At 35.1% G+C, this 13,247-nt stretch overlaps 1 protein-coding gene across 6 annotated transcripts in view; it reads right to left on the reverse strand.

Annotated features, from left to right (window-relative positions):
- The window catches only part of LOC127412089 (calcium-activated potassium channel subunit alpha-1-like), a 307,683-nt gene that overhangs the window by 92,648 nt on the left and 201,788 nt on the right, over nt 1-13,247 (reverse strand). For all 6 annotated transcript variants that reach the window (XM_051648145.1, XM_051648144.1, XM_051648149.1 and 3 more), the window contains exons 10-14: nt 9,395-9,505; nt 7,547-7,652; nt 7,193-7,275; nt 5,475-5,544; nt 3,808-3,963 (exon numbers count right to left, since the gene is read on the reverse strand). In XM_051648145.1, the coding sequence (XP_051504105.1) occupies nt 3,808-3,963; nt 5,475-5,544; nt 7,193-7,275; nt 7,547-7,652; nt 9,395-9,505 (526 nt within the window). The remainder of the gene's footprint in view (nt 1-3,807; nt 3,964-5,474; nt 5,545-7,192; nt 7,276-7,546; nt 7,653-9,394; nt 9,506-13,247) is intronic.

A 13,247-nucleotide genomic window follows, 5' to 3' on the forward strand; every position in this document is an offset into this window, starting at 1 on the left:
TATACACAATACATAGTTTCAAAGCACCTATCTTTACAGAAAAGGAGGAACCAAGACTCAGTGGCGAAAGCCCTTCTCGTTGGGCTAGCACCAGAGGTTATGTGACCTGAAAGATTTTCATACATTTCCAAATTAAAATAAAATAAAAATAAAAATAAATGGATGATCCAAACTTTATGTATATGAAATTATACATTTATGCAATTACGAATTATTATACATTTAAAATAGGCTAGTATAATGACGAGTGAGCATTTGGGTTAAGAAACGAGAGATTTCAAGTTAAATAATTCATTTGTATTGTTATAATGTTTTAAAATATGTGTTGTTAAATCTGGAAATGGTTAATTAAAAGGATAGTTCACCCAAAAATGAAAATTGTCTCATGATTTACTCACCCTCATGCCATCTCAGATGTGTATGACTTTCTTTCTTCTGCTGAACACAAATTAAGCTCTGTTGGTCCTCACAATGCAAGTGAATGGTGGCCAAAATGAACCAACAAGCTACAATAAAGGCAGAATAAGAGTGATCTGTAGAAACAGATCAATATGTAAGTCCTTTTTTACTTTAAATTCTTCTCCCTGCCCAGTTGGTGGTGCCAAAAACAAAAGAATAATAATGTGAAAGTAAAAGTGAAACTAGAGATTGATAGTAAAAAATAACTTAAATACTGACCTGTTTCTCACCCACACCTATCATATCACTTCTGAAGACATGGATTTAACCACTGGAGTCTTATGGATTACTTTTATGCTGCATTTATATGCTTTTGGACTGTCATAGTTCTGGCCACCATTCAGTTGCATTGTATGGAACTACAGAGCTGAGATATTCTTCTAAAAATCTTTGTTTGTGTTCAGCAGAAGAAAGAAAGTCATTCACATCTGGGATAGCATGAGGGTGAGTAAATTATGAGATAATTTTCAATTTTGGGTGAACTATCCCTTTAAGTTTGATGACCAGAGCACAAAACTACAGTGTCTGTTTTCACATGCTTAATGATTGTTTTGAAGTTTTACATCATTTTTCTTTTCTTTTTTTTTTATTTCTTTTTTTTTAATTTTTTTTTTTTGCAGCAAAAATGATGTTTACATTACTGAATTGTAAATAGAACCTTCTTTGACACACTATCAATCTATTACCAGAAAAAAGTTGGTTTCAAAAATAATATAAAATGTATAGCTCTGGTCTTGCATGCTGATTGCTCAATACAGTGTTTTAGTCTTGTTAAAAGTATAGTAAAAGTTATGACTGAAACAACAGTTCATCTAGATACTTAGTATATCACTGCACAGCACCCACAGAGGTCAACTATTTATCTTAATATACATGTCAAACACTATATCTTTTAGCAGAAGGATGGTACATCATGAATGTTCCTGTTTGACAGTCTCAGAGAAGCGTTTATGGTGATACCATGGTGTACTGCATAAGTCTAGTCTGACAAAGAGGTTGTGTGTGGTAGGCTGCACTCTGGCATGGGTGCCAGATTTCTGTTGTACTTTATTCTATTTTGAATGCTAATATGATGCTAGTGATACTTTGTTATACAGCACTTTTTATACCACTGTCTCCTAAGATGATTCACTTATGTTTTCCTCTCTTGTAAGTCGCTTTGGATAAAAGCGTCTGCCAAATGAATAAATGTAAATGTAAATGTAATGGGTGGTCTGGGATCTCTCTCTGTGTTTTTAAAAAACTCTGGTGCATTTTTGGGCTGCCGCCTGAAATTTTTTACACTCAAATTTAAAAGCTCACCATTCACATATACTTTGGACAAATTGCAAAAAACTGGTCTCATTTTTCAGAGAACTGCTCAAATAAAAATAAAAAGACTCCAATTATTCATAAATAATATTGTGTGTTTATAATCTTATGATAAACAGAATTTTTTGGATTTTTGTTGTTGTCCTAACTTTGTAAACATGTATTTCTGGTTCTGTTAACTCTACCTCACTTTGAAAAGTTTCATTTTATTCCACTAGGTGGCAGAAAGCACTAGAAAAAATATTCTTTTTCTCTATCACATTCCATCACAATATACAGATCTGAAATGTAGGTGGCGCTCTAACGCATTTTAGCCCTCACAGATGTGCTCGTCCATAGACATTCAGTCTAATTTTCAGTTCAAGCACCACCCTTGTTGTTTCATTGAATATATTACCCTCTGGGTGGACTAGAAGCTCAATCTAGGTGTCATTAGAAAGCTGAGATCCTCCCTTTTGCAATGATATATGACATTTTATCATCAATAGTAGAAAACATATTTTCTGATGATTTGTTTTGCATCCTTTTCATTCTGGATGACATATTTTGTTCTGGACATCTAATATATAACATTGGATTATTCAGCCAAGCAAGCTCAAAGACAAGTAAATTTCACTTTGTGATTCTTTTGAAAATCTTTGGAACTGTGGTATTAGGGCAACACAATTAACTGTCAGTCACATTCCTGACAGTGAGAGCTTTCAATTGATATATGACTTGTCCATTTATGTGAAGGACTTTTATTTTTGCATTTTTAATGCGAATGTTTTGAGGCCTTATTTTGTTATTTTAAGTAACATAAATGCAGAAGTGATTCTAAGTTGAGATTCTAAGCTTTCAAATGATACCTCATTTGCCTGACTTACGTATACAGAGACTTTAATGTTTTAAGCATAAACTTTATTCATGATATAGCGTCCCCATTTGGACCCGCCGGCATTTAAGGGGTTAAGGGAAGAGTGATGTGCCCTGCAGATGTTTCCACACATACCACATTTAAACAGTCATTATGAAAGTCATTCCTCATCGCTTTATGACATGAGAATGTTGCTCTCGATGTTGAAAGCATGCACTGTCATAAAACAAATTAAAGAAATTAATATAGCCCCTTGTGGATTTGAGAATAAGTTTTACAATCTCTGTGAAATTCTTTGCATGATCACTCGCTCATTCTCTCTCTTTTTTCAGAAGAACTCCAACCAAATCTGAACCACCTGATAATAACCCTGCAGCCATGGCTGCTATTCAGGCCTCAGCCTCTTCTATCTAGTGTTTTCTAAATAAAACACCATCCCGTAATGGGGGATAAACATTCAAGAAAAGAAAATCATGAAGTTATAATGTGTATTTGATTCTCAAAGACTTCTCATTGACATGAAGAGCAGACTCAGAGGGCTTGTTATCGTATGTCAGTTTTCACTATCTTCACTATATTTAATCTTTCTGTTTGGATCTTTATAAGTGTATTGTTTTTTTACATGACATGTCAACAGGAAAGATGCACTTTCCAAATTGCAAGATACAACAGATTGCATTTCGAATTGCATTCTTGCCATGCCTTGATCACTACAGTGTCATATACAATTCTGCAGCACTTTTGAAAGTCGCTCTGGATAAGAGTACCTTCTAAATGCATTAAATGTAAATGCTTCAGTTGGATGATAAATAACAATGAAATTGAAATTAAAGATGGACTTGGGGTGCCATTCACATTGGCTATGAAGCAGACACATGTTTCGCATTTCCCTGCTCTATCAGCATGCAGGAGGACAGTAAATTCTGCAAGAGCAAAAAACACTAATTTACATCCTCACTTCCACCATGTCATTGACTCATATAAATTACCTCATTATGGCAATGGCATCGCTGTGTTGCTGTTCCGAGCAAGTCCCAAATGAGACGGCAGGGCTCAGAAGATGATTTACTCAATACCATAATGGCCCTGGTGATTGAGCTGAAGTTGGAATGAACTGGAGGGAGGCTGATTCTACTCTTTGGGATTTATCAAAGCCACAGGACTGACAGGGATGACGGTACCTTGATGTATGACCTCATGGAGAAGAGATTGGCGAGCATGGTGGACAGGCCCTGTGCCAGGCAGCTCTGGGCAATGAAGCCTGCCTTCAGCTCGGCCAAGCAGATCGCATCATCGCCTTCCTTCCAGTTCCAGCTGGGAATGTTTAGCAGATGGGCCTGAGGACACATGGGACAAGAGTCAAGACAAGGGAAAGTTAACATTGTCCGTTGCTGCAACGTCTACCAAGCATATTAAAGAAAAACAGCTACAAAAATTAAAATCAGTAAGAAATAATTTATTTAATGAGATTCCAAATTTCATGATTTTGTACTAAATTAAATACACCATGAAATGGCTTGATGAGCAGTTTTATTTCCTATGCGGAGTTATTTCTTATTGAAAAAGGAAGTTTGGGCGGGACATTTCGAAGGGCTTATACCTTTTTTTTTAAACAACCAACAGCTTTTAGTTTATGTCACAGCCGTCATTCACTACTAGCTGGTTTGAAGCAGGTGGTATTAAGGGAAAGGAGCATTTGATTGGACAAAAAACTGTGTAGTGCAAGATAAGCCATCACGAGACTGTAACTGTACAAAAGTTTCAGGCAATTAAGATGTTTCACAAAAACATTTGTCTTAAGATGGTTATTTATATCTTCAGCTTAAGTGTCAACAAGAAAAATACATTTTAGACTCTCAAACATTCCTTTTGCAATTAGAATAGAACAGAAGAACAGGGAGCCCTGCATCAGATGCCATTGCCCCCACAGAATACCCACTGAACTCCGAGTCAGTCTGGGATTACATGAAGAGACCAAATCAATTGAGATAGATAAATAGATAGAAGAACTGTGGCAAATTCTCCAAGAAGCTTGAAAAATCCTATCTGCCAACAACCAAGAAAAACTGTGCCCAGGTGTACCTAGGAGAATTGGTGGTGGTCACACCAAATATTGATTTAGATTTTTTTATGTTTACTGATCTTTGTGTGACATTAACTGATTAATGAAAACTATTTATGGCACTCTTTTTTGAAGAAATCCTCACTATGCAACATTTTTCACAAGTGCCTAAAAGTTTTGCACAGTACTGTATGACTAAAAGCAACAAAACTCTTGAAAAAAAATATTTCATGGGGGTTTAACTGTTTTTTTCATGGGTTTAACTGTTATTTTTTTATATACCTTGTTAGATTATAAAAGTCTTCCAAATCTCATAACAGTAGCAAGTCACTATTTCATATCTCATTGAAACATAATTTATCTGTGTAGCGAGTTCTCTGACAGCCTTCTAAACAGTTGTCTGCAGTTGGCATTCAATTGTTCTCATGTGAACTGTCCCATGAACAAAACGCACCCATCAAGTCATTAAGGAAATCATCAATCTCCTGCTTCCAGCTTTTCCTGATGAATATAAAGCACTGTGCAAGTTGCTGTAATCAAGAATAGACACTGAAGAAAATCATGTTATAATGTGTATTTGAAACTTGAGGACTTTGTAAAATTCTCCTTGACATGGAGAGCAGAATCTGAGGGCTTGTTCTTGTATGACACAATATTCACCGTAACATTTCAAATTTATGTGCAATTTTACAGCCCCTTTGTACATTGTATCTTTTCTTTCTGTTTGTTTATTTTTCATTAGGTCGATTTGATGTAACCCACCAACAGATAAAATTCAATTTCTACCTTGTTGTGGTACTGCAACATCTGAGTTATTATTCTGATCTTTGGATGGTAGTTCTTGATAGATATTACCCTGTAATTAAAAGAAACACATTAATAAATGAGCATGAATAACTTTACAGGCATTTTAAGTAGGGATGGGCATTTTGTGTACTCAAGTACTCAGTCACTACTCGAGTACTCGTCAAGTACTCAGGGGTGGGGGCACACAGACATGTTCATATATGTACATTTATGTCAGACAGACGTCTTTGCGTCTTACTGTTGTTCCAGTGTTGCATATTCATTATTATAAGCTGCTATAATGTAGTCAGTTACAAAAAGTACAAAAAATGGCATAAGCACAGTATAATGCATCCTATTTTGTCATTATGTGAAGACTTGCTGGCCAACTCAATAAAAGAGTGCTCAGAAAGTGCATCTCTCTGCTCTACCTTCAGGTTACCGTAATTAACGTAATACGCGTGCACTACTGTTTTTGTCGTGGCTGGCTGAACCGTATATTTGAAAAATGCAGTTGGCTTGACCGGAGATGCCATAACCATCGTGTTTTTAATATGCTGTGTTAAGCTGAAAATAGTTTTGAAGACCATCCAGCAGTTTGAAAGGATGAACTTGGCTGGTGTGTGTGCGCTTCTTCAGAGTGTTGAGCGCTATCTCTGCACCGGACAGAAAGTGATGGTGCGCTGTGTTGGAGCTTGTTGCAGTGATGATTCAGTCTGCAAGGTACAGCCAAAAAATCACAATATAATCTCAAAATTAAAAATAAGGCATCTCTTTGACACGTTTGTGTATAGAATTTCAATGAATTTCGTATTTAGTGAAAAGCCACATCACGCATGATTAATATTGATCATTGTATTCATGATCGATCATTGCTCTAGCTTCCAAGTACTCGAGTACTCGATTAATTATGCCCATCCCTAATTTTAAGTCAATATTCACATTCCATTTACTTCAATAAATTGACCAATTTCCGAGTGAAACTAAATATTAAAGAAAAACAATTATGTAGGACAAAACTTGAATTTATCCAGTGGGATGGACTGGATCATGAAAAGCAGGCATTCATATTGTACCACTGATTAATCGTGCATAATAACACCAGGAACGTATAATGGAAGTAAATATGGTTAATTTTGACTACATGTTGGCTAAAATTTACCCTTTGGCTTGTTGCTCTATAGGTACAGTATGACTCTTGCTTAACCTCCAGGAGAACTGTCCTGGTATTAAGTACTGTATATCATAAACCACTATAGATTAAAAAAAAAAAAAAAAAAAAAAAAACATCTGCTAAGTGAATGCAAATCAATTAATCTTTCATTTTAATAGAGGAGTCTATGATATGTTGTGGAACTTGGAGCATTCCTTAAAAAATCCAGTCTGAAATTCTCTCTGGTCCCGTAAGTGTGGGGTAGAATTTATTTCCATATTAAGCTGCTGTATAACACATTAGCTGCTAAGAAAAGAGCACTCAGACACTTGCCTAGATTCATATTTCACATTTAAAACAAGCTGGACTGGATGCAATTCTGAGTATCTCATTCACACCTTCCTGTCACAGCAGAGGGTGAAAGACATCAGCTTTCAGTTCATTTCTTTTACTGAAGAATGTCTCTAGTGAGTGTATGACACTGCCCAAAATCTCAAAATAAAATGTCTGTTCTTCGAAAAATCATGCACAAATGTGGAAATGGTTGATCCGTCACAGAACTGACCTCATTATATTGGAGGCATCTTCAGCATCGGGGTCTGCACAGTATTTGTTTGCAAGAATCAAGCAGGCATCAGCTGACTCGATCTGTCAAGTTGAAAAAGAAAAGGAAAAGCCACAGTATTCACTAACACCACTAAAGCACCACCAAAACAGTGCAAAACTAAAAGCATGCTGCATTATTACTACATAATTTCTACAATTATCTACCTGCAATGGACAAATGAAATAATTTAGCTTGTCTGTCACCTTTTCTAATTCTGTATGATTATGTTCTACATGCTTAATAAACTGTCATAGCAAACCGAGATAACATGCTCATTCTGCAATCTACGCTTCTGTTGATGTGAAATGTTACCTTTACTCTTGCTAGATCATGTGGGTTGAGGACTGATCCTTGATAGAATTCCACCTGAGTAAAGTGACGTTTGAACAAGGCTTCCAGCTCAAGATTAGGGGAAATACTTGAGTATGCAGGGGAAATGAAACAAAAAAGAAAAATATGTTATATAATGTGTTGTTAAGATACAGATAGAGGGTAAAGCTCTGTGATTTTGACAGTTTTAAAGGTGAAGTGTGTAATTTCTGCACCAATAGCAGCACCAAAAAGAAATCCAAAATAAAGACAATTTTCAGCTGTTGTTAAGCAGATAAGCAGACAGTGTTGCCCCAAACTCACACCACTGGTTGAGCCAATGTTTACAATAAGGCTGCCCAAGAAGATAAAAATTAGAAATCTTTTAAAATATTTTAATAAAACATGTGTTAAGTTGTAGAAATGTAATCACTGTGTCCATGTTGGTTTTCATAATTTTTTAAAAGCATGTATAGCCTGGAAAAATAAAATAAAAAATGTCAAGTGGTGTAACCATAAAGCTATTAAAATACTTTCCTTGCACATTTCTTTCCCAATACTTTCCCAGCCTGTCTGGCACCAACAATAATGCCAAGGTCCAAATCACTGAGATCACATTTTTTCCCCATTCTCATGGTTGATGTGAACATTAACTGAAGTTCTTGATCCGTATCTGCATGATTTTATGCACTGCTGCCACACGATTAGCTGATTAGATAATTGCAAGGATGATTGTTGGTGCCAGACGGGCTGGTTTGAGTATTTCTGTAATTGTTGATCTCCAGGAATTTTCACGCACAACAGTCTCTAGAATTTACTCAGATTTGTGGCAAAAACAAAAAACATCCAGTGAGCGGCAGTTGGAAATGCCTTGTTGATGAGAGAGGTCAGCAGATAATGGCCAGACTGGTTTGACAAAGTCTACGGTAACTCAGATAACCACTCTGAACAATTGTGGTGAGAAGAATATAATCTCAGAATGCTATTCTGGGATGCGGGTTGGCGCTGTTTTGGTGGCATGAGGGGGACCTACACAATATTAGGCAGGTGGTTTTAATGTTGTGGCTGATCGGTATACATGATATATATATATATATATATATATATATATATATATATATATATATATATATATATATGACAAAGTTTTATTTTTATTTTTTTTACTTCACAGTCATGAGGGTCTAAAAGGGTGTTATGGTTTTGTTTGTCACATGACAACAAAATTGCTACCCGCATGTTGGTAACAATGCCTGAGTTTGTATAACATTTAGTAATTTAATAATATTTTTTTAAACCAAAACTTTTTTCAGTTCTGATTTTTTTATATATATAATTAATTATTAAAGATCATTCCAAACTACTCATGCCAGCATTTTTTATTAACATTTTTTTATCTTTTAATAAGATTTTTATTATCATTATAATTAGTTATTTTTCATGGTCTCCAGAATGTTACACCATTTTGACACCTTTTTACTTTAAACCCCAGAAAAAAATCAAAATTACTATTAATTCAGAAATTGAAAACATGTTCATCATAGTAGAGGTTTGTCAAAAAGAAAGTGTGAAATGCATTTTTTATGAATTTCTTAATAACAAAAAAATAAACATCACATCATTAACCTATAACCAGTCAAGCCAATCAAATGGACAGAAGGCAATTCAGAAATTACAAAATTCACCTTTAATATACACCAAATTTTTATTAACATAACCTTTTTTTTTGGGGGGGGGGGGGGGTTCTGATTTATTTGTTGTTCTTAATAATGCACAGCTATTAAACTCTTAAAACTGGAGAAACGTTTCCATCAAGTCCTTAAAATTTATTCCAAAGGGAATTGTACTTACTTATGAAGAAAAACAATTTCTACATTGACATCATCCCTGTCCTTGTGTAGGAAGTCTTTAAGGAAGTTGGAAACACTTTCGAGAGTGATATGACCACAGACGACAATGTGCCTGTAAAGGGGAAAATGCAGCTAAAGAGTGCAACACAAAATAAAACAAAAATCTGGTATACCCTAAAAAAAAAAGAGCATGAAGTCAAACAAAAATGTCTTGAAAATATTAAATGTCATGTCTTTAAAACATTCACTGCCCTTTCTAATCCTAACAGCACATGTCGTTTAACCTCATATTTATAAACATGTTCTGATAAAGCCCTAAACACTAAATGAAATGCTTTAAACTTTTCAGGACAAACAAAATTTAATCTTACATTTTAATGTCAGATTGTCAAATGTTCTTAAGTCATAAGTCTCTGTAGCCAAACCACCCCTGTGCTAGAATGTTGACATGTAATTCAATACAAATTGACATGTATCGGAACTCCTGTCAAAAGCTTTTAAATTGTTTTGGGACCTGTGGCTGCTGTGAACTCAAACCATGACTTCTCTCTCTTCCAGGACAGCCACCGAATTAAAAACTTGGGATACATCAGATGGAACAAACATTTGCTTTCAAGGCTTAACTGGATTGTGCCAAAGGTCATGGTCTTCTGTCACTCATGTATCCTGTCTCCATTATAAAATCTAGTTTCACTCAATAGCTCAGTTCCAAAACCAAGTAAGCTGCCTTACTATATCTACTGCCTATTTAAGCAGCTGCCTTTTAAGGCAGCGTTCTAACCAAGATGGAACCTCATAAGAGACTGTTTTGGAACTGGGGCCCATTCAAGCCCACTTATTCATACAGCTGCTGAACATACTGGTAACCAACCATCCTCCATACATTACCTGAGATTTCCTTTTCTTTCATTCTGGGCCTTTAAACTATACTTTAAATTACACACCAAAGTTGTTCTCAGGAGATTTACAAGTTTGCAATGATCTGACTCATATAACTGATTGAGGCCCATTGTTACAATTCTAACAAATTAATGGCTACATCTGTTGCTATTTCAGAACAATAACAATGCTTTATTTGTAAAGCAGATTTGCATGCAACAGGAGGTAAAAGAGTTGAGCTTTAGCCATGGGCTTTGCGGATCGCTTCACTTCCCATGCTAGATTACTTGGTGGTGAATGTATTAAGAGCTTTAACCGTGCACGGTCATCAATCTAAATCTGCCTAACAACATCTCCCCTAAGTAAACAGAAAGTGCTCAAGATTGGACAAAGAACACAGGTTGACATTAATTTTATCTGGGTGTATGTGCACTCTTAGGTGTTGTGCTTATCTGTGCTCAGATCCATGGCAAACATTAGGCAGATCTCTCTTTGCAGAAGGAGTCCAATGAGGCTTTATTGCAGCAGAGTCTGGATGCTATCAGGCATAATGGTCTTCACAGATCTGGCCTCTTGTATTTAATGAGTGGTAGTAATCGCATGCTTGACTGTCCTGGAATGAGAGGACCCTGTCGAGTTGATGACTTGGTGTAAAGCCAACAGAGTCTGGCATAGGGTTGCCTTGATGAGAGACACATTATTCATGTTTTCCTAGTTCCAAAAATGCCCTCTGTAGAGCTTAAGCTAAATCTGAGGGCTTTGCATGACAATGCTCTCACTCTTTTAACTGTATAACATCAATAAAGAGTCTCTGGCATGAACAAAACACACTCAGTGACAGCTTATATCAGACTGATGTCATTATAGGATACAAAATCCTTCTTCATTTTTTCTGTGCTTGAGTTAAAACTTACAGTAGCACAGAGAGAGAATGGCATGTTTCCATTAAAAAAAGCAAAGGAGGATCTTTTTATATTAACCACTTGTCTGGCATTTCTTGTGCTATATTTTCATCTTCTTTGTGGCTTTGATTGTGATTAGGGCAGATAATTAGTTTGTGATTAAAAAAGAACTAAGAGCACTTAGAATAAATACTATGAACATTTTAAAAGGGGACAAAAAACATTTAAAAAATGTTTAAACAATTAAACCAACTTAAAATCTACACACTTAAATTGTCTTAAACTAATGTAAAAAAATATACAATAACACCACTGTACTGTGAACAACACACAGTGAAGAGAACACTTGGGTTACAACACAATGTTATGCACAAAATGGTGGAAAATAAATTTAAATTGTGCACAAACTCAGCAAGCAAATGCAGAAGGGCAGTTACCCAGCATGCACTCTGAAACATTCCAAATAAAAAAGATTAAAATGGAAAAATATGGAAATCACAACCAAACATTTGAAAAACAACAAGCTCGAACATCAGCATCAGCAGCGACACCATTGATACTGCTCTAATCCTTAAACTGAGCCGACCGAAAAATAGAATATGCAGTTCCCCAGTCCCCCGTCTGTTTCCGCAGTCATCACAGACTTATAATCAACAATGTTTTAGAAAAAGTTGCTTCCAAATGATAGTCGTGAGGAGAACTTCACCTGCTGAAAGGAGTTTGTACTTAACTTGAAAACAAAAGAGAACAGAGCTTTAGACGGACCTCATATGTAGTCCACATGGGGTTGTAGAAATTGTAGAAAATAAAATGAACATATAAGGATGTTTCTTCAACTTTGGGCAATTTCAGTTCCCAGGAGTGGATTTTATTACAACTAACATATTTCAACTATTCTCTCTCTCTCTCTCTCTCTCTCTCTCTCTCTCTCTCTCTCTCTCTCTCATATATATCAAGGTATTTGATATATACAAGGTATATCTGACTTTATATACCTTTTGACCAGGCCTTCATCATTTATTTTTTGGTACTGTTCAAATGCTTTTTATGCACAGATTTTATACTTTTAAGCCTTGACCCACAAGATTTTCAATATTAAATTATGAAAATAAATACTAAAATTATAAATTATTTCATGGTTAAAATTATGATAATCTAAACAAAGAGTGAAATAAACTATTTCAATCTTTAATGTACTAAAATAATTCATAATTGTTTCAATAACCCCTTAAAGTTTTTACAAACCTTTGTGTACAGGTCAGCAAAAGTGTCAATGAAGAGCATGTTTGAGCTATGTATAAGAAATATGAGACAAGTTATGTTTGTAGAAAATACAGAAAAAGGTAAATACAGCCATATCCAATCAAACTGTAATTCTGTAATTTAATTATGCAAAAAGTGTTAAAATATTATTTAGATTGTGTTTATTTAGGATACTTAAAATGTTAGGTATCAGATTAGCCTTAGCAAGACAAAGGAGTCAGCCATTTTATTACAAAAAGTTGAAAAATGTAATTTACAACATTAGGGAATTTATGGGAATTTCCATAATTTTCAGAAAAAAAAAAGACATAAATATCCTGTGATGTACATACACTGTTGGACACTGTTAGTAGACAAATTAAATAAACTATTCAGAGTGTGAAAATATTTTGACGAGACTTTACTTTCTAGACTTTCACAGTGCTAAAAGTGCCCAAAGTTAAAGAAACACCCAAAAATAAATAAAAATAAGGATATATAGTAAAGATGCAATATAGTGAGAAAATGAATTGCAATATACTGATATATGATGTATTGGGCATAGCCCTACTATGCAGTTAGCTTTACTGTATGCGCATGACATATGTACTGGAGATATTGCGCATTTACGCAGATTTTCATAACTTTTTTTTTTGTGTTTCTCAATGCACTGTTAGCAAGTGCCCTGGAACAAAAAAAGGGCTTTAAACAGAACACATGATCAATCAACATAGTTTGTGATGGAAACACATGCCTGCATATGAATTCCATATAAATTAAATTATCCATAAACAGAAGGTCCTGTTATCTTTCAGTATCATATAACTAACA

The sequence above is a fragment of the Myxocyprinus asiaticus genome, chromosome 21 (assembly GCF_019703515.2).
Source record: "Myxocyprinus asiaticus isolate MX2 ecotype Aquarium Trade chromosome 21, UBuf_Myxa_2, whole genome shotgun sequence".
In the NCBI taxonomy this organism is placed as follows: Eukaryota; Metazoa; Chordata; class Actinopteri; order Cypriniformes; family Catostomidae; genus Myxocyprinus; species Myxocyprinus asiaticus.